Consider the following 23176-nt stretch of genomic DNA (forward strand, 5'->3'; position numbering starts at 1 on the left):
CAACTACAAAGCATCTAAAGGTATTTTAGATTTAAAACATGAAACTGAATTTCAGTTCTTGGATTCTAACTGAAGACCAAGGAAACTACAAGCTACATGATTATTACTTCAGAAGACCATGAGTTTACTAAAGTAAGGGGATAATAGAATGTTAAGTGTGAAGTCTCTATGACAAAGACCACTAAGAGAATGGCAAAGGTATAATTTTTTACAGCATTCAGTCTTTTCATGATAAAGCACCATAATGATGCTGGTATAATCAATATTTTAGAAGGCAAAATGATTTTCAGGATTTGATTCCATTTAATTGTGGTAAGATTTCTCTAGGATGTCTTGCTTCAAACTCCAGTGCAGCATGGGTTATTTTCCCGTTTCAAGTTGATACAGGCCAAGGTTGCAGAAATGACATATGTAGCTTTGTGGAGGTTAGTGCACTCTGCAGTTAGCGATGCTGTGGGTTCTGCCAGCGATGGCTTTCTGTTCTATGCTTACTCATCGGGAAGAGACCAAGCCACTGCCTGATTTAGAACGGGATTAACTGAGTTTTAAAGCTCATTACAAATAGTGGGCTGTAAATTGCCATTTTTACCTCTTCTATAGGCAGACAGTGAGACTGACAGACCTTTCACAGGCTGGTTATAAATGTACAACAGGTCTAGAAGTGCCACTCAGACTTCTGGGAAGAAAAAAAATGAAGAATGCCTGGTGGACAGGAAGAAGGTCACAAAAGCACACACATTTTCTTTGGGGATTTACTTCAATATAGAAGATTGTGAAAATCAAAATACTCCTTTGACTTCATCTCCTGGCCTGCTCTCCTTATCCATTGAAAGACCTTTGTCAGCGGATCTATTAGGTCAACGTCCACTGTTCTTTCACATGTACTTGTGTATTTTCTATGAACTAAGTGGAAATGCACAAAAAATGTTCTTTGAGAAGAGGAGGAGAAGAACTAAATGCTATTTATAGTGAACTTCCAGTCCCTTCCAATACCATATACTAAATCCAATATATGCTTAATTGTAAATCAGTCTTTGGCAGTACAGGCTCTGTCAGTGCTTAGCTTACTGGGTTCTAATGTGGCTGATGCTTTGTTATCAAAAACTATCAAAACAGACTTCAAAAATGACTAGGCATGCAAATCTAAACCTCATAATGTAGCTGCAGTTTTAATATCTATTTTAAAATTACTCAAATCAGCTAGGGTTAGCTGTGTAATCCAAGTTGCCTTGGACTCCTCTTATAGTCAATGGAAAGAGACAGAAATATCCAGAAGCATTTCATTTTTCCTACTGCAGATGTGTATTTTATGATAAAATGAATTAGTAGGTATCAATCTCTCACTGCTTACAGAATAATATATAACTTTAGAGAGGTAAGTTGAGGTAAGATGAACCCTGTTTTCACGCCATTAACACATGCCTGGCACAAGAAGTATGCATGAGGCATGGGGATTTTCCCCCTCCATCTAAAATTACATCTGTCTGCCAGGGAGTACCAGGTTTATATGAATTTATCACCTAGAGTCATTTCCACTCACAGAGCTTGAAGAGAAGAAACCTGGTTCAGCTTGTAGGGAAACATAAGCTTTCTTTCATGCTGAGGTACGTCTTACCTGTTCCTGGGCACAATCACTTCAAAGCCTTCCTAGCACTGAATGTTGCGGTGCGTATCTCACAACACCAGCCTGCACGTTAAAAATAGAACTTAACCCCAAAGGGGCCTGAATACTGCTACAACATATTTCAGCAGCTTCTGTAGTGGGCTTCTGTAATACAGCTATAATAAATGCAAGACTTAAACAAAGGTTAAAACATTTTCACGTGAAATGTGGGATTACTTTGATTTTCTAAACAGTTTGATTTAGCAGGAGGCTAATAAGGGGTGGAAATTGTTTGTTCAGGTCTCATCTAATACTCAAGGTTATGCCTGTGAATTAACGACATCATAAGCCAAAACAAATTTAAAAATACAGATGTTTTGTTGATCATTTAACAGTGTTTGCCTTAATTCCCCAGCCTCTTTTTGCATTAAGAAAAAAAAAGATAAATCATGATCAAATCAGCTGAGAAGCCATATTTTAAATGCAGGTGATTTGTCACTGGATTTGACCCCAATTTTCACTCAGATGTGAGACAGTGACCTATACCAGTAAGTTTTCATAGGGAAAGTTATACAGTTATTGACATTCATTTAATCACTTCCCAGTATGGTACTAAGCAGAGTCACATTCTAGGTCATGTGTGGGCCATATACCTATTTCATCGTGCATTATTTAAAAAAAAAAAGTCACAGCTAAGGTGACGATATTATTAACTTGGTAAAAAAGCAATTAAAATCTTCAAAGAGTGAACTTTCAAATAGTGCAGCAACACTTAAATGTCATATTTCTGTTGCAAATGTATTTTTAATGATAACATTTCTTTGTAATGTAAATCAGCTTCCTCTCAATTATAACATGTTAATCAAGTTATTTCTCAATTGCTGCCTACCCATCATTGCCTACAAGTCCATCACATGTCATTCTGTAAAAGCATACTAATTACTTGATTATATTTTAGTCAAGTTTTGTAAATCCAACTATTTTCTCCAAGACTGCATATTATGTGCAGATTTGTCCGTTGGGGGGGAGGAGAGAGCAGAAAACATATTTGCATCCTGTAACTTCAGCCTAATTGAAAATCCTTCAAAGTACCTTAGCATGCAGGACTTGATCCTAGAAATTGGAGAAAAGGAAAAATGGGTATCCTAGAAATTGGACAAAAGGAAATATGGGTACGTACACACTGCCTCCTAATATCTCATGCACATGCTATTCCTGGTTGACATGCCCGACAGCGGTAAGGAAAAACACAACGTTGAGATGAATATTTGATTCAAAGCGCATACCTCAAATGCAGAGCAGGATTTGATTGGGTAGAGGTAAATGTTGGTGACAGTGATGGGCTTGCCACCTCTTCTGTATGTTGGTACTGCGGTCTCAGAAACAGCTGACCTTATGCTTTCCACCTCAGCCTCCGGTGGCTGCCAGTTGACAGTTGTCTTTGTTGCTGACGAATTATTCTCGAGTTCTGTGTCCGAGATGTGCGGTATAGGAGACAATTTATCTGCACTGTTAAAGGAAGGGTGGTCATCTGGGAGAGACTCCATCGTCAGCTTTGTAGAAGACAACTGGAAGGGAATCTCAGTGTCCGATTTGGAGAGTCTGGTGGCTATGATGAATTTCAAAAAAGACTGTGCATCTTCAAAAGAAGACATGTAGCCAAAGGATATTCTCACAGAACCAGTGGGACGTCCATCAACCAGGTCTATATCATCTCCACAGACATGGCCAGCCTAGTTTGAAATAGGAAGAAAACCAGAGAGCTATTATGACAGACTTTGTTTTATTTCCCTCTAATTTTACATAGTTATTCACAAGTCTCTTAATTATAACCTGAAAAACTGTTTTCAAAAATACAAAGTTAACTCATGAATACAAGAAAAAAAATGGAGAAAAAAATCCCAACTATCTTATTATTTACTCAAACTGGGAAGAAAATCGTTTTGAGATGCTTGTCCTATTCTACCTTAAGGCAAGAGAGATTTCTCAAAAACATGTCAAGAATCACAAAAAGGTTGTATGTCCCAGGATGGCCTGTTAGCTAGGGCAGTCTCCAGGTATATTCCGGTCTCATCTGCGTAGTTCACTGGGATTTAAACCGGGATATTACATTCAGATAAGTGAACAAACCATTGAGACTGCTGATTTTTCTGGGGCAGTTTGCATGATATTCGCTGTCAGAACAGTTCCATTTTATACCATCAGAGGTTTGTTCATGGCTCGTGTTAAATAGTCCAATGGACAGCTATACAGCTGAGAACTGTTCTGGGATATTAGCAAAGCAGAGACTTGAATCTAGAGCTCCAACATCCAAAGTGACTTCCCTTGTCATTGAGATATGCAATAAATCTGTCTTGCTGCTCCAGTCAACACATCGCTTTCAGGATGGAAGGAACTAGCCTTCCTCCCAGCACTTCCTCCTTTGAAGAACACAGGTTTCCACTCGTGAAAATTTTTTGTGAAAAATCCCTCAAATACCCTAATAGTGACCTCCATGTAGATACCCTTCTATTTGATACACCTTTCATACAGCACTTTCTGGAAAACACTTCCTTAGAGCAGAAGTTTCTCCTTGCCTAAGTGGGTCAGTGAATGCTGCCACTCGCCTCCAGTGAGATGAGCTAGAGACCCCACTGCTCATCCATCTAATATCAGCTCACCGGTGTCCTAAATCAGCACCCTTATTCCTCTAAGTGCAGCAGCTGTTTCTTTTTTTCCCTCAGCATTTCATTTATTTACGCATTTCTGTTACATAAAAATGGAAGTGTGAATAGTTTATTTACATGAGGGCTTTTTTAAGCAAGAAGTGTCACAGTTCAATGAACACAGATGCCATTTATGCAAGGAGAAATAAAAAAAATCCCTCTATGTCAAAGCATGCAATATAGTAGTAAATATTTTAATGCAGCATGATGTAGTTTTTATCCTTGACAATAGAGCAGAAGCAACATTTGCAAAATTAGGTTGCATCTGTTAGTATACATGTAACTCTTCTGCCAAGTATTGATTGATTGACTGAGGAGAGAGGTTCGTGCTGTGCAAGTGAGTAAACGAGTTCCTACGTAACTTCCTAAGAAAACTAACCACACTTCTCCAGGGACCCTTGAGGGTCCTCCTTCACAGGCATTTTATACATGGAAATCTTCATCAGGAAAGGAAGAATACAGTCAGCACCCTGGGAAAAGGCGAGACCGAAGTATATGTGGAAATACTGTGATAAAAGATGCCTTCCCCTACACAGTACTGTTGTCAATAACTCATCCAGATCCTTCTCAAAGGACTGATGGGAGGGGAGTGTCCCAAAATAACGACTGTTTGACTGCACCACCTCATCATACAACTTTTGGCAGATTAAGTCTCTTTTTATAAGTTTGAGTTTTGCCTACCCCCAATTAAATGATACAGGCGTGTAAGAGGCCACCCACTCCTTAGCAAAATCCTCCTTACGTAAGGAGATCCAAGAGCATTGCAGCTGGTCATTTGGCATTTTGCACTTCAGCAGAAGGGTAGACCTTCTTTTACTTTCTCAGAGAGAGCTTCCATGGCAAATCAAAGCACCATTTTGCCAAGGAAGGTATTAAAGAGCTCTGTCCCTTTAAGAACTTGTGCTATCAGTCTTGCATGTAAATGTGTTTGCAGAAGTTATCTAAATGTCTCTGTGAAATTATAAGGGAGCTATAATATCAATACAGCTATTATAATTTTTTATCTTTTGAAGAACACCATTAATAAAATTCCAGATTTTTCTGTATTAATTTACTGTGATTTCAAACTCTGACAAATATGCAGACATGAAGCCTCCCCCACTTCATTGTAATACATCCTGCTACACAACTTTTAATGACAGTTTATGGAAAATATTAGTCATCTAGAAAAAAAGTCATTACATTCATGTTCTAACAATCTAACACACCAATAATCTAGGTAAACGTCATCTAAATTTACTTCACTCTCTGAGATTCACTGTGTATTCTCATTTGTTGTTTCTTGTGCAATTTGTGTATGTGTTTTAAACTGTAGCATCCAACAGCAATACGTCTATAATACTTGAGCATTCTTAAGTACAATTAAGGATACTTAATGAACAACATGAGATGAATTGTCCAGGAACTTCTGTTCTGCAGGAAGTCTGGATTTCATGTAATTCCAAATCAGAACAAGAAGCCACAATTTCATATTTTCCAGTGAAATAAAAACAAGCAACACATACTGCTTTGGGTCCATCACATGATTTCTTTTCAACACGCCATTTCAATGAACTGAATTTCAGTTCATTTAGTTCTTTAACATGGCAATTGAGTTGAAAGGTCAGAGAAAGCAAATCATATTTACCATCATTCTTAAAGTTGCAAAGACTGAAAACCACAGGACATGATATACCTACTTTAGCTTTTAACTACTTAGGGGTGGTTTTTTCTGATACAGAGCCACACTTTCTTCTCCCCTTCAAACTTCCCACCTTTAGGAAATTGAGAACTCATTGCCAGAAGATGTCTCCTGGGTCACTGAATCTAGGTATTTTCCATGGGCTATTTATCATGTAATCTCATTCAGAAACTAACCTGCAGGTTCCTTTGGATGTCTTCATTGCTTATACCCAAATGCATCTGGCAGGCTCCCGTGTTACAGAAGCAACCTGTGCGGACATGTATGTTGTAGAGACTGGCCATCTTGTCCACCTTCCCGATTCAGCAGGAGATATGACACAGAAGAATGAAAAACAGACATTTTAAAGTTGTGGTCAACAAGATACAATGTTCTAAAGGTACAAATCAGTTGGAGGTAAATTACCTCTCTAAATTATTAACAACTTACTGTAGCTTTTATCACTCCCATTCACGTTTAGGATTTTTCAGCCTTGTTATTTCAGCTGAAAGAAAACAGTGGTGGAAACAGAAATGCTTACCTTGGCATTGAGAAAGAGTGCACACAACACACACACACAGAGCGTATCAGTTCAGGTCCTGATCCTGTTAATGCTAGTAGATGTGCTTAACTTTAAACCTGTGAACAGGTTCGTTCACATCAGTAGTGCTAATTACAAGCCTGAAGTCAAGTGTCATTCAGTGTCTTGACAGAACCATCACCTACAACTGCCTCTGCAGAGACTGGAGAGAGGCCTGGGGCACCTCTTCAGTCAGCTAAAGAAAACCTTCTTCTCCAAAGATCTGAAACGGAAAGTCCTCATTGCAGATACTGACTATATCTGTGGGATTTTGGCACATGAGTGCTTGAAGAATCAGCCCCCCCCCAGTAGGGAAGAACATCTGACAGGGCAGGGACTAAACTGGAATACCTCCTTGAGTCTTCTTCCACATACAACCACCCAGTCTACCAAGTCCCTGGTGTACTTTTTCCTTGTGCTGTGCTGTTCTGCGTTATACCATTTCTTTATCATCCACTAAATACTGAATGGGCAGAAATACAATACCTGATGACAAACTAGCATGAATAAATTATGTGAAGGAATGAAAAAGATGTGCAAAGAGAACAGAAGCACGTGTCTATACGTGCCTCGGAAGGAGACGCGTATACGCGTGCACCGGGAGGACGGCACCGGCAGGGCAGCACCGCAGAGGAGAGACACAGATTGTCAGGGTTCCGTAGCGCAGCTAAGAAACAACGGAAGCACACCGTGGGGATCCTCTTAGCACAGCTGAGAAACCATGGAAGCACACTGCAGGGATCTGAAAACGCTTTGTGTTGATTTCAAAAAGCAACAACAGCAGCCGGTAAGGTTAGCTGAGCAGGTACGGCTAGCGCCAGTTATTTCTTTGACAACAAATGATGAACATTCCCAGTAAGGACTGGGAGAAAGGACAGTCAAAACGGTCAGAAAGCACGAAACCTGGCACATTCTATCGCTACCACAGACTTCCAGAACAACCTCGCACAAGCTGCATTAACCTCTCTGTGCTTTTGCTCCTTTTTCTGCAAAAAGGAGGGCTGAGAGCTCTGAGAAAAACCATGCCGCAGAGCGAGAGGACCCGCCACGCCGGTGGCACAACCCTCCTCGCGGGGAGCTCAGGCTCAGCTACGCGTGGAGAGACAGCTCAGCCAAAAGGGCCAGGAATGGACGTGTCGACCATCTCAAACTAGCCGCTTTCCTAACCGTGAGCTCATGCTTTATCTGCCTGAGGTATCGATGTAAACATTCTACCTAGTTTTTCTAGCCGGCTTAATCTCTATTAGCTTTTATTACTTTTAACAGAAATTCTCTTTGTAGAGTATAATAGCCCAATATATGTAGCAAATACTTTCTGGCATAATTCAGCGTATCTTCTGTCTCTTATCTTCTGATGTCATCAATCTTCTGATGTCAGCATATCTTCTGACATCTCTGAGTTTAACTGTGTGAGATACCAAGCACCTTTAATTTCACTATCTCAGTAGCTTAAAAAAACAAGCCTTCTATTAGAACTTACTCCAGGCTGAAATAATTCAACCTAAGCAGTGTTTAGTTCCGCTAAAAACAGTTCAAACAGCATACGATTTTTAATTTTTTTTTTCATATGCGGAGCACAAGGTACTCTGCACAAAAATGTGCTGTATACACAGAAGAAATCCTACATCATTATAGTGCACAAGTTCTCAAATTCCCACTTAAATATGTTCTGCGCCACTAGTTCAGTTCAAAATGGTATGGTTCTCAAATGGAGACACAATCAAAATAACTCCATATATCCAGACTTGGACAGCAGAGAATAGAATCAGTCCCAAGATCCCTATTCACGATTAATGCCTTGGAGAATACCCTGTGTTCAAAGCATGTTTCTCAAATCAAAGTTATAGTAAAAGGCATCTGTTGAGAAAGACTGTTGTGGTGCCATTAGCTTTGTTTTGTCAGAAGACTTCAATCTGGGAGCAGTGACATTTTCTTGACTTCTTTTTTCATTTAGATGAGAAAAGTTGTCATCCTGGCATAACACGGTTTGTCATGGTGCTAGTGACTCATGGGTGGATCTATTGTTCTGTTAATGATGACAAGCAAGGCAAAAATCATGACACATACTTCACTATTGAATTCGTACGGTGTTTGGGCTTATTTGCTCAGTATACAAAAAAATTTAAAATATATAATCTTTTTATTATTATTACTTTTTGAAGAAACATTGATGGGGTAACCTTGCTTATCAAAGTGTATGTAGCGTAATGAAATTTCCATGACACAACTTCAAGGAATTGCTAACAAGATTTTTTAAAAAATCTTTTTGATTTTGTCAAATAAATTATTACTGTTCTTTAATGAACAGTAATTTCATTCTAGTGGTGCGATCCAATGCCCTTCTCCGACAATACTTTTAATTGCGATATATATGAATCTGTACAGTAGACAAGGATTATTGATACATAACAACATATGAACATCAGAGGAATATAGGGAATTGTGGTTCAGGAGAACAAAGGTAAGTTATCCATAGCTTTAGTATTAATCAAACTCCGTTATCACCAATGTGATAACACTCACAGGTCTTGGGAGCATGATGCACACTTTGCCTTGCAAACGATGACACCATGGAAAGAATCAGTGCGGGCAGCACTGGAAATCTATCTGTCCCTTGAATGCGTGCTCGACTTTTCCTTGGACATATGCTTCTATTTCTTCTTGTTTAGTTTCACCCTAGAAATATGCTACTTGGGGAGTTAATTTAATCTCTCTCTGCAGTGCTACCACATAGCAAAACAAATAGAACATAAAACATCTGTTACAGTTATTTCAATGAAGAAAAGCTTATTTAAATAAAGCACATCTTTAAAATTACCATAAGGAGCAATAATGGGTGTTGAGCTCAGGGTTATGAAATACAGAACGCTGCTTGCAGCGCTGTGTAACAGCGGCAGCTGACTTTTGGGAGCCAGGCATACGTTCATCAGTGAAGCATGAATGGTACTAATGGTAAGTACACAGCTTAATGTACTCAGATTGTCAGTTTTGGTGTTTCCACGGGTCTGATATTTGGAACTATTGTGCCTTGGTCTTTCAGAGCTTAAAGAATACAATTAAACTGCAAAACACATTCAGAAATCTTGCAGCATTTTTACTGATGTCAGTCGGTGAGGACATGGTAATGAAGCCATCACGACATCTTAGAGTCCTGTCCCTCTGTCCCCTTGGCATTCATTACTTTTTCCGAAGCTCTCTACTGTGGGCCAGATCCTGCAGGTTGCTTCACACCCCAACGCTTCTGATGTCAGGTTGTCTTGATTTTTGACAAGCAAAAGGTGCTTTTCGCACTTCCAGGCTGTGGTCTTCAAGTTTAATAAACACACATGAATGCAGTTCATTAAATAAATTTTAAAATAGTTCTTTTTTTTAGAGATAATTTCTAATTTAAGCACAGCTGTCTTCCTCAGTGAGCTTTCCTTTAGTGTTGCCAGAATGACCAAATGCTCTCGTTTAGGTTTTTTTCATAGTGCTCTATCTGATAAATACTATTAAAATTTTAATTTTTTTAATATAAAAAATATTGAGGTTGAGAGGGGTTTTTTTTTCCCCTGGTTTTAATGTATTACCCTACAATAGTCCCCTCTTGGATATCTGGTATTTTAGTTCACACTGAGCAGCTGGATAGCTCTGAAAAGAAGTGAGATTCTGGTGTGTTCTGATTTCCCATTCTGTCACACAGCTGCACTGGTGACTTCTCTGCCTTTGCTAAATGACTGACTTCTGCTATCCATTCCCTTCGCGGCCTCTGTGGCAGCCAGCTGAAGGGTGTAAGCTTTTCTCTGGCTTCAGGCTCCATTGAAATAAGTCTGAGAATGATGCTTACTGTAGGTAGATATACATACTAAGTGATAGTAAAGATTTACAAATAGCACATAATTTTGCATGATACCTAATCAACTAAATCTAAGATTTTCACTAAGAATGATGGATTCTTCAGGAGCCCCTGCTGAAGTCATTCCTATAGGATCCAATTCTGTAGCTCTTATTCAAGCAAGTACTTCTTATTTGTGCGAGTTATTTTACTGAGTATCACAAGAATTATTCACATGAATAAAGGAAGTTTTTCTAATAAATCGTGAAGTGTCCCCAAAACCCCCAAATTATATAAGTCAATACTGGCAGGTACTGTCCTTCAGGAATTGGGATTGGGACTTCTCATTCTACTTTCTACAATGCCCAAATTTCAGAGCAGTTTGTCTGTCTGATGGATTTGCTCATTACAAGAATTTCACTGCACACCACTGATGGCTGGTTATAAAACAGGCTTCAAGACACTGTTCTCCACATCCACTGGTAAATTAATTCACTGATTCATGGCATGGAATTGGAGAGAAAGTAAGCTAGCTCTTTCTGTCATCCAGCATTTGACTGTGAAATGTTGTTGCTGATGCAAATGCATACTTAATCTTGTTTAATACAATTTAATAAAAAGTAGGTCAGAAGAAAAAAAAAAAATATCAGCACTTGTTTCCATATCATTTAGTAGGGGAAAAAAGCATTTTAGATGAGTTACAGTATCATTAAACTGTTTTAACTGCATGGCTTCCTGCAACAGAGGCATTTTTTCCCATGCCAGGGAAAAAATTTCTACGTGGGCAGGTTCCCACAGTATTGATGAATCTGATCCTCTCCTTCTTATTGCATCTCTAGTTGTTGACAATGTTTTAAACTAACTGGAGAGTGGATGTAAATCTCCCTTCAGTCTACCTCCATTCATCACTCACTGACCAAAATCCCATTGGTAGAAGGCAGTGAGGTATTAGACAGAGATACTGAAATTTACTGAAATTGTCAAACTCAGTGTCCTGGTAGTGGAAATGCTAGCTTATCAGGAACTTTGCAGTCAATGTGATAATTTTCTCTGCCAGTTTCAAAGGCAGTCAAATAGCAGGTAAGATTGCATGGGAGAGAAGCAAGCTGGAAACTTCAGCATAACTCAGAATATGTGGTTTGCAATTCTGCGGGTATTCTCACTTGGAAGATGCCACATACATAGCAAACTGCAGGTCCTCCATGCTTAAAGGAGTAACAATAATTTTACATTTCTGAGATCCAGAAGCTAGAAGATACTTTGGGGATGGGGTGGCTAAAAGGAAGAAAACAAACACAGGCTTGATTGTTAATGGATGACCTCACTGCTTTTGCAACTGCTTTTTTCTTCCCTGTAGTACATGTGATGAATTAGGGTATGGACTTATTTAGAACATATATAAACTTCATGAATCCGAGATCCAGCTATTTGAAACGGAAAGGGCTGATGAGTAGGCTAAACAGCTTGGTTTTCTTTGATTTGGCATCTCAACGGCCACAGGTCTCTCCAATCAATGGCATTTTCCTGAGCTTTACTTATTTATTTATTTATTTTTTTACCTGCATTCACTGACAGTCAAAGTCTGGTTTGAGAAAATGACATCAGGGAAAGGATGGATTCCAGGAAGAAAAGCAAAGCAAAGGAACCCAAGCCGTCCGGGGCTTCCTAACTCCAACTTTAACAGAGCATTCCCTTGTGACTCATAGGAAAAGGTCTGTATTGCTACATCCCATTGAGCATCCCTAGCTATTTTGTAGGCTAAAGGCTTTGGGTCAGACTAGTACTAGTCAGAGAAGTGGAAGCGAGACGCAAACAACACAGAAGACTAAGCTATAACTCCTATCAAGAGGGGATAAAGGGGAATGTAGCAGACTAATAGAAATGGAAACAATGCCTAGGAATAAAAAGGTGCAGTGCATGATACTGAAAATCTAGTGACAGACTTAATTCATGTCCCAGCCAAAACCCTCTCCATGTTTTCCTCTTTCTCTTAAATCACTTAAATCCTTTTTTGTCTGTATTTGTCTCCTAAAAATGGGGACAATATATCACAGGGAGGTTGTGGGGTTAAAAACCCATCATGGACTGTGTTGATATATTACTTTAATTACGGCCATACAGGGTCCTATATAGGATTTGTGTGGGGGGCAGGAAGATGCAAGGAAGGTAATAGAGAAGGTGGGGCCAGGCTCTCTTTATCTTCGAAGGATTCAGATGGTGGACTGAAACTGGACACTGCAGGCATTCAAAAGCAGCTGATCTGCTTTCACCAAGATCAAGAAAAAAGGATCCAGCAGAGGCTGTCAAAAGTGCAGTCCTTTTGCTGGTACCGTGCGGTTTCTTTTCACATCTCTCCCCTGTGTAACAAGGTGTGTAGCTTAGAGCCACAGTTTGGCCCTGTTACTAAATGGAAAATATTTAGCCTTCCTCATTCATCTGAGATTCTTTCATCTGAATGACTATGAGCATCTTATTTTATCTTCTTTCCAGTTTCCTTAGCAACATGCAAGGACACTCCAGAGAAGCAGTGTCAGCCAACACCTTCAGTCTAGGCTTTCGTGAAGCTTTCTAACCTTGACCAGCTCTGATGAGCAGTTTAATACTAGGCAATTTCAAGCATACTATCTCACATGCACCTCTGTCCCTCCGCAATGAGATATTACAGAAAGCAACTCAGCCTGTACTCTGTCACTACTTCCTCAGCAAGAAGAGAGCTTCATTACCTACTAAGTTTTGCATTTATCACACCGAGTCTCTCAAGTACAGCATCTCCTTATGCTCAGTCAGTGATCCTCTACCTAGATCAATGAAATTGTCTCCTGTGTTGCGAGCCCCTTGTAAGGGCTCTCTTTGAGTACCCAGGGCCATGTCACCAAATGTAAGCAAAGATGCAGATTGTAATGGCATTTCTTGCCAGTTTGAAGCAACAAGGTGCCATGAATTGACAAGCCCTTGCGGTTTGCTGCATTGCTGCCATCTCCCTGCTTACGAGACATCCACAGCGCCATTGGAAACTAATTGGAACCAAGGAAATTAGTGGACGTTCAACAGGAATCTTCGCAACAATCTTTTTCTCCTTGTAATCCTGTTTGCATTCTATTGTGCTTGTCCATCTCCTGTCCCTGGCTTCCTGAAATCAATGGCTAAATCCATAGCTAAAATCAATAGTGAGCAATCACCCCAGCAATTTTTAGGTAGCTGTTGGGAAGATGGCCAAAAATCCCATTAGGAAAGTTAAGAACACTTTTCTTTCCCTGAGTCATCAAAATTAATATAATGAGTGGTTATGCTTCTAAAAGCATTAGCGTAACTAGTGCAGAGTCATTTGACCATCTCTGCAAAGATGTTCTTAGCTGGAATTAACAAATGCTGGATTTCCATTTTCTGTAGCCCAGAGGAAAAAAATGCTGCACTTTTCCACCTGCAAAATGGAATGACTGTTTCCCACAAAAGTAAAAAGTAACAGATGGAAAAAACATAAAAGGATTAAAGTTTGAAGAACAACAAACATCTCTTGCTTAATAACTTTCTATGAAGATTTATTTCACAGAGATTAAATAAAGTAGAAAGTATCCCTCGTCATTGCTTAACAGCAACTCACTTCCTCCTGTAGGGACATGGTATGAATTTCCAGACAGGCACTGATAGCTACTACCAGGCTCCGGCCAGTAATCTGATCAAATTGACCTGGTAACAGCTTCCCGTGCATGTGAAATGCTGTAGCTCCTTTTTTTTTCCACTCGTCTAGTTCGCATGTTGTCATCGCTCTATTTCTGTACCTATATACCAGACGTACAGTGCCCTGGAGCTAATCTACTCATGAAACAGAGGGTACTGGCTAAGACACAAACAGCAATTATTTCAAGAAATCTACCCACTTCAGGTGTTGGATGGTCCCTTTTATAGTGTAACAGTAAGTAGCGCGTATATACAAATGTATTCACCACTTGATATATGAAGATTTGCCAGTATTTAACATATTTTCTCTGCACTCCTGTGAGGTTAGAATAAGTGGGGAAGACAGACACTGAATCCCTCAAGGTGACACCGAAAGACTACAGCAGAAAGCGAGGATTTCACCTGACCAAAGTGGCTATCACCATTTTATTTATCTTGAGCAACTACTTTTATGTGCATTTCCCATCCTGCCTCACACCACTTTGTCCCACGTTACTTCTGTTTGCAGGCTTGTCCGAATCCAAACAGACAGAATAACTTCTACCTGCTTATATTGCTCCGTCTCTTCCCTGGTTGCACCTCTCCCATACAACACCATTTCAGACTACTTGTTCAACTCTCCTCTGCCTCTGATGGCTGGAATCTCCTTTTTTTTTTCTGCTTTCCTGCCCAAACTGGTGTCTCTTTGCCCAATCCATGTGATAATGGACTTTGGGCTGCACTGTGGGAAATTTAGGTTAATCATCAGGAAATATCTTGTAGTAGTGAATACAGCTAAGTTCCAGAACAAACTGCCTCCAGAGGCTGCAAAAAGGTTCAGGTAAAGATGATCCTATCTTGGCACACAGTGATGATGGGTAACATCTCACAGTCCCTGCAATCCTAAGATCTGTTTTTTCCCCTCCACATCTCAAACCACAGGGATGGATTTGCCTTGGCTGCTAAGCTGCTGACAAGACAATTCGCTGCCATAGGATGCTTTGGATGCAGAAGGGTAAATGGGGTTAAAAAAGCAAAATTTCTTTTGTTTCTTGGGGGAGTCTCATTCTGGTTTTGCCCTCTTCTTATACTGCTAGCATGTGAACACTGGCAGAAAGAGGCTACCAGGGTAGAGAAGGTGCCACGGGGCCACACATTCCGATGGAAGACTGTGGTCGTCACTTCAGAATGACAGAAAGTAAAGGCAGGAAAGGAAAAAACCAACAGTGGGTCATTGAGTCTATCCTTACAGTAACTCAAGGGAGGTTGAGATAGAAGGAAGGTGGGTGACGCAGTGGGCAGATGCTAAAGTAAGAGCAGTCATCAGATTGCATTACAGATTTGTGCTGAAGGGACACACACTGGAAGTTATCTGCTGAGAAGTGTTGATAGGTTTTTTTATTGAGAAATGGATGAAGAAAGATAAGTTCAAAGCCTAGACCTCCCTTCACTCTCTCTGGGTTGATGAGAGTGAGCCAGGACATGCTAATGTAGGCTCCCAGACAAAACTGATCATAATCTATCGGAGCAAGGTTCTCAGTCTCGAGAAGCAAAACTCATCCATATGCAACGCTGCAGAAGAGCCTTCCTTAGGCAAACCAAAATGTTTACGTTCTCTATCTTTGGCAGCTGATTCCTGCTATAGCAGTTTGTCTATCACACACAAGTGTGCAGTGGCAGACAAGAAGGCTGAGACTGCTAATGGACTGATGCTCATTCCCTTCCTGACAGGATTTTTAGGAGGTGTGGCAAGCTTATATGGATACCAAGGGAACTTTTGCAGGTGAGACAATCACAGCAAGCTACTTCTGTTTAGCTTCAGGCTCCAGGCAAAGGAGGCAGCGTGAAAAAGCAGAGCAAGAAAGGGAGCTGGTAATCCACAGCTGAAATGGTGGCCATTTTTCAAAAGATAGCTATGATGGTTTGCTCACTTTTTTAAGCCCATGACACACAGGAGGAAAAAAAATATTGTCTCAGAAGACCAGGGTGAAAAAAGAAAAAGTTTGATAAGGGAAGTGCTATTTTTCAGTGGGGGCAGAAAACACTGAACTGGAAGCTCTGACTGGGTAAGAGGTCTCCAGGGCATACAATTCAACAAATGTTTCAGGTGAAATTCCATCTGCCCATCCCTGCCTCTTACGCCTTTCCCCTCCTCCAGCTCCCAAACTGACTTTGCAGACTGAAATGTGAAAGGATTACAAAATTACTCTACAATTATCTACTGAGTGTACAAAGAACACTTCAGAGGTCTCTTCTCCCTATCAGAACAAAGAGGAAAACTTAAAATGATATTGGCACAAAAGGTCCCCCATAGCAGAGATGGTGATTTTTTTCAAATCTGCAAATGGAAGAGAACATACAACTTTGCACTTTGACCTGATTTGTAAGAGATCCCACTTTTTGTGTGTGTATGATTGTTGTTTCAAATCAATGTTGTTCCCTTACAGCTGTTCCATCTCCTCTTTGGCATTCAAACAAAGCTAGAACCTCATAGAGTCGTAGGCAAGGTTTTGATAAAAAAAGACGGCAAGGATGCAAACTGAAGCTGAGTCATTGCTGTCAAACAGTGTTTCAGAGATTGGAAGGACTTGGGGATGTATAAACACATGCCATTCATATATGCTGAAGACTGCAGCAGGTTTATGTCCTGGACCTGTCAAGTACTCATCATGAACCCCTGTTCATAACCAGGGTTTTTTGGTGCTGCAGTGCAAATAAACACATAACATAAAATGACAGACGTGCTACTGCAGAGGACAGGCAGCTTGCGTGAAAAGAATACAGGTATCCTCCCAAGTAATTTCAAGAACAAATTACTACCAATAGTAGTCTACAAGACAGCTTTACTGAAGGAAATAATTTTAATGGGAAGTATTTGGTGCAGCTCAAAGGAGGAAATTTAATGTAGTTTTAGTGCCCAAAGACAAGAGGTTTATGGAGATTTCAAAACCGTAGTAGTTTTACCCCTAGATAAAGAAATGTTTCATGAAAAATCTGAAGAAAAAACAAAGCTTTTGAGTGACTATTGGTGTTTGGAGCCTGTAAGTCCCTCTTCTTTAATTGTTTTAATTACCATTTAGATTAAACTAACTAAACCGGTAATTAAACTGTCAATCAAATCAATGATACATATAGTATACAAAGCAAGTTTATTCCAAATATAAGACCCTAAAACAGTGATACCCTTCAACAATCACAAAGAAACAGTTAAATGAAAAAGCAATAGCAATTCAACTTCCACAATTATTTCACTCCCACCTTATCACTTCTTCACATCCAAGTGTTCTATATCATATATATTGGGACAGGAGGCTGTCAAAAACGCTGCCATCCCTGAGAGTACAATCATGGTATCGTTTCATTTGTGCCCCTCACTTTAATGAAATGCTCTCATTTGATCTTGAGTACTGCAATGAAGGTTTTACTCAAGGATGAACCTGAGATTGTGGCTATTTCCTATTGGTGCAGTTGACCCCACGTATGTAATTCAAGCATGTTTGTGTTTAGTGGCACAATCTTGTTAGCTCTGGTAATTAAACTCTGATAACAGTGAGAAATGGATTTCAATAATAGAAGCAGGTAAGAACAGCTTTCCTCCCAAATGCTACACGGATGAAGGACATTTTTTCGCCGCTTTCATTTTTCAGTGGCGGTGTTAAATGTCATGTATTTCAACACACGCCTTTCACGTTCTAAATATCTTGGACTTAGTTCAGAGTTTTGAATATCATGTAAATTATGTAAATCTTGAGGCTTAAATGTAAGCTTGGTATCCTCTGAAGACACTGTCTACTTATGAAGTCTTTCTTGCCAATCTCAAAGGGTCTGAATAAACTGCTCCAAACCTCGTCATGATATTTTCTCTGGAATCAGTTAGTCAGATTGCCCTTTTCAGGCTACCAAATGCTAATGTCCAGCCACACTGTGCCCTCTAATAGGCAATGGGCACATAACAATTGCCTGTCAGAAAGACAAATAGAACTGGTTGGATGCCTGGCTATAAGTAATTAATTATAGATGGGATATCATCCATAAAGGAATAGGACATTCTGTCATTTCTCTTTTAATATACTAGCTGAAGTACAACCTGAGTCATTAATTGGTGTCCACTAGTAGTAGGTATGTCAGAGAGAAATGTCATCCAATTTTCCCTTCACTAAAAATTCCCCAAAATGTTTTCTGGGAGCCTTCTGAAACTGTTCTCCTAACTCTACTAGATTGCATTTGGAGACTAACCAGTGAATCCACACGAATGTGCAGATCACAGACATGACCAAACTAGAGGACACTATTTCATTTCTAAACCATTAACAGAAGTATTAGATTTAAATTTGATTTGAATAAACCTATCTAATTTTAGACATGCACACAGGTATGAAGATGAGATTGTATTGTCAGTTTGATGAAGCTTACTCTCTGCTGTATGTATTTTGTTTGTAATCATAAAGAAGCAGCAAACATTTTTCTCCCCCATAACTGCTGTAAGATGTCTATGAAAGAATTTCATTCCATAAAGAAGACAATTATATATATATCACACGTATTATAGCTTTGGAAAGAATAGTGCTGTTGCTTGGTAATTTCTAAAAGTCATTAAATTGCGCATTATTTTAATTAAACAAAGTAATCTAACAGGCACTGCAGATGTGACTGGTATGCATTTGAAAACTTTATAGTTCTTCATTCTACGTACTCATGCCAGAAATGACGAGAATCTGGTGAATAGCACAATCCAGATGATACAGATCAATAAAGAAACTTTTAACGAGCAGCCACTGCAAACAGCCACAATGGAGGCATAAGACTATAAAATGTTTTTTTCTTTGAGGGTACAGTTGATTTTAAAGAAGTGAAACAGCCAAGAGCCATTTTTACATAGAAATTGTGCAAATCAGAAGTGCAAAAAAAGGTTTTGGTTTTAACCAAAGGACAGAGGCAACATCAGAGCATTTGCGGAGTGTTTTACCCACCCAGCTGTGTTAGTATCTCCAGTCTTTTCTGAACATTGCCACACGTATTCAAGACTGTATAAATGGCTAATTCACTCCTAAAATGTGGGATTCTTTGAAATGAAATGTTTTGAATATTTGAGACTATTTGGTACCATAGTCCAAAAAAAGGCCTATGTGAAGAAGAGCTTCTCCAGTACTATACGTTTGCCCATCCCATGTTCATCGATGTGGTAAGTGCCTTAGAAAAATTTGTAAAACTCCATATTGACAGGCTACTAACTAACTAGTTCACTTCTGTTCTCCTTTGTGTATATATGGATCCCCTCTTGTATTCTCCTAGACATGTCTCTGCGCTCCCCTCGTTACCCAGTTCTTCTCTCCGGCAGAGGAGTGCTGAGGAACACCTTTTGCAGCACTCCCACTCTCTCCCTAAAGGTCCAGAATTATCAGCCACCAAGAGCAATGCAGCTGCCACTACTGCTGGCAGAGGGAGGTAGTCGCTGACACAGATGGTGCCAGTTATTGACAGCTTCTAAAAAATCAAGGTCATACGCTTGAACATGACTTGTAGGCTTATTCAATCATCAGCCAGTGAGAAACAGAAGAAATAAGCAAAACTAGAGCACTGTGGCTTTTCTGACTTCTGCTGATGAGCAAGTGAGCCACGTTACCCTATGTTGCCCACTGCCTACACGGTGCACATACATACATGATTATGGTCATACACCATTACCTCTCTACTGCAGGTAGAAAAGGTTCACAAAGTTTCATCTTACAGATACTCAGTATACCTGACGGATAAAGGCTAGCGAAAGCTGTTGAGAAAGACAGCGTTTAAGGATTTTTTGAGACTGAATCTCACTCCTTACACTGATCGTTCAAGTTTATTCAATGCTTCCTCAGGAATATTACAAGAATGTAATTATTAGAACTGAAGGGAAAAGAGAACTCCTCTTTCATGAGTGACTACAATATTTTGAGATCTGATTTCACTTGTATGTCACAGCTCCAAGGCAGTCTCTTATATCAGCTTTTCTAGATTTGCTCTTCAATTCCCAGTTTTGAGTACTCTAGAGAAGGAAGTCAGCAAGAAACCAAACCGCCTAGTCAATGCATCCTGTTAAAAAAGTCCACTTCCAAACTTCCTATGTGTAGAGCATTAAATTTGTAAGATATTGGCTTTAGCTATTATGTACTTTGCATTGTGCTAGTGCTATTTATTGGATTCTCTTTCTCCTACTTTAAAAATGGTTTGTATATATTGTGCAGAGCTACGAAGAAACAAAACCAAAACCTCAGAAGGGACCACTATGGACAAAGTATTTCCTTTAGAATACAGAACTCATTGTGAATATGCTTAAAATATAAACATAACGCTTAGTTAAGGCAAGAGAAAAACATACCTGTGAAAAGCCGATCACCTCTCCGTTTTCATCGAGCACATTAAAATTAATGATTGGACCCTGGACATCAGGATTGCTGAAATCTGTGTCGCTGTAAATACGTACTACAGGAGCCCCATTGGCATATTTTAAGGTAGACAGCACAGTATAGGTGTAGTGAGCTAATGTGAAGGTATGCTGTTTTATTTTCTCCATTCCACCTACAAAAGAAAAGTGCATGTATGTGTCAGATGCCTTATTTTTATAGAAATGTAAAAAAAGAATGATTTTTCAGAATGGTGTAGTGGGAGGTAACTAGCAAAAAATTGGTATTTTGGGGTTCCTTTAAATGAATATACAATTTGCAGAAGTTTCTTTCCTCACACAAAAGCTTCAGAAGTAGTGTTGTACCAAGGATTTATCTACAATTTATCTACTGTAGAAATCTAAAGTTACACTGAAATGAATTCATGCGCATTACAACACTGATAGTTCCAAGCTATACATATCACTAAGACGTTCTGGCACAGTTAATTTGAAAAGCAAGTTTTGCTCCAGTTCTGGCTCTGGAGATCATGGGAACGAGGCATCAATTCTAGCACAGCACAAAAAGCAAATTGCTCTGGCAAAATAAAAATAATAAAATTCTAAATGAAATTACAAAAGACAAGTGTTAGTCTACAAGGAATTTACTTGAATACTGAAGAAATATTCTTCCAAGCCCACTCTTCTTTTTGCAGAAGAAAAAGAAAGAGGATGTTGTGAATGCCTCATGGACTACACCCATGCAATCTATTTGCTCCAGAGAAGCTTTGCAGAGAAGTTTTCACAGAACTTGGCCCGGAAAAAGCATAAAGAGGAAATATGTTGTCTGTCATTGGTTTGGGTTTTTTTTTTTTTTTTTTTGCTACACTGAGGAGTTCAGAAAAGAGGACTGCAGAGATTTCCTGACAGATGGAGACCTCTTCTACATCTCTGCTTTCTGAGAGGACGCTGTGGCTCTGTTAGATGTCCCTATTGAAATGGCTTCTCATTCTTGTATTCAGAGGATATGCCATAGGATGATATACCATGGTCACCTATGGCTTTGGGGATATTTTGGTTCTCTGCAGGAAACTAAAAGAGAATTGTCAGATACAAAAGCAGCCATTTCAGTCAAAGGAGAACATATATAATCTGAAATGAAGAAGTAGGTTGTGATGTTCACTGGGATAAACCACTGACAGGAGACAAGTAACTGGGTATGACAATAAATACGGTACAAGAAAAGGAATAACGCTAACACTAACCCTAATCAAACAGTAATTTATCACATAGAACAAGTAAAGTACAGGCAATCTTCAATGTAAAAACTGAAAATCTATGAATTTGCATCTTTATGGAACACAATTAGAAGATAACAATAAGATCTCAAAGTATTGCAAGAAACACAGGGAGATACCTGAAGGCTAACAACATGTTTAAACCCAATCAAATGTCTGCTGGAGACAGCTGGAATTTTGGCTGAAAATCCAAAGTGCTTTCTATTATGCATATTATACATTGCGCTATGGTGGGCCTACATTGTGGAAAAGAAAAAAAAAAGCAAGTAATTTCCTCAAAAGCCTCCTGAAGTAGCACAATATTTTTCTGCCTGTGTTTTAGACCCAGAGTATTTTCTGTAATGTTGAGTATCTTATTTGAGGTACATGAGCATTTCTGTAACTAAAAAGATGTTTGACATTTTCTTTTGCTTTCTTTTTTTAAACTGTGTAACTACGAGTCTCCCACGTCTGCGCATACCATTTTTATATCTAAGTATCTGGAAACTTCTACCGTCTGATATAACCACCCTTGGACAGAAATCTTGTAATCTGATTGTTGACTTTTGTCATAAATCTGCTTGCTGCCTTTAGTCATAAAAAGACTGTGTCATTTATGAATGTATACAAAGGAAAAAAATAAGATATCTTTCTCCTGACATACTGAAGAATTACAGCAACTTCTGTTATTTCATGTTCCTTCAAGTTTCTATATTATGTGCTATCTCCTTTAGATAAGCTAGGAGAGCAGACAGTAAAAGCATAGAAATAGATTAGATATAAGGTGGAAGTACATTTTTTGGTGCTAAAGAATAATAAAGAGGAATAAGATATTTAATGAGATACTAACACACAAAGCACTTTCAAGGAAGGTTGCCAGAAGCTAATCAGTACAATTTCTAGATGTTAGCCACAGTAAACTTGGCAAGCATCTCTAGAACATTTTGGTCTGAAAGATGATTTGTATTTTCAGAGGTTTCGAGAATAAAAGATTGCCTAGTCAGAGATGTCCTAGTCATTGTTTGGTAGAAGTTAAGAGTCTTGAAATAGTAAAAAAAAAATAATAAAAAAAAGTTATTTCTCAGCATCTGCCAGAAAGTAGCTGTCTTAAGAGAAGTGACTGCCTTGTCAGCTCCTGAGACGTCTGTAATGTCCTGATTCAGAGCTTTTCCAAATTGGCAGGAATCTTTTAATGGAAGATTAAACTACTGTCCTTGTGTCTTGTTGAAGAAATCTCTTATTCAGAAATTTCAGTCTCTCATTCACAGCAATCATCCTGCTATCATTTCTATATTGTCTTCAGCCATTCTCTTTTAAAGTTGCTTAATCACATTTCCTTGTTCATTAGTGAGAAGCTGATGAGCCTCTTAATTATTTATTCTGACAAATCCAAATGCTATAGCCTGCAGTTGCTTTGCTGCCCCGTGACTGGAGAGCGGAAGCAGTGTTGCCAGGGTCCCGTATTTTTAAGTAGCAGAATAGGTTGTGATTAGGTCTGATGTCACAGAAAACCCTGTGAAAC

General features: G+C 39.2%; 1 protein-coding gene across 3 annotated transcripts in view; it reads right to left on the bottom strand.

Moving 5' to 3' along the window:
* MOCOS (molybdenum cofactor sulfurase) overlaps positions 1-23176 on the bottom strand; it is a 220795-nt gene that overhangs the window by 31400 nt on the left and 166219 nt on the right. For all 3 annotated transcript variants that reach the window (XM_075022731.1, XM_075022729.1, XM_075022730.1), the window contains 3 exons: positions 20375-20574; positions 6166-6282; positions 2890-3336 (listed from right to left, as the gene is read on the bottom strand). In XM_075022731.1, the coding sequence (XP_074878832.1) occupies positions 2890-3336; positions 6166-6282; positions 20375-20574 (764 nt within the window). The remainder of the gene's footprint in view (positions 1-2889; positions 3337-6165; positions 6283-20374; positions 20575-23176) is intronic.

The sequence above is a fragment of the Buteo buteo genome, chromosome 3, assembly GCF_964188355.1.
Source record: "Buteo buteo chromosome 3, bButBut1.hap1.1, whole genome shotgun sequence".
Classification (NCBI taxonomy): Eukaryota; Metazoa; Chordata; class Aves; order Accipitriformes; family Accipitridae; genus Buteo; species Buteo buteo.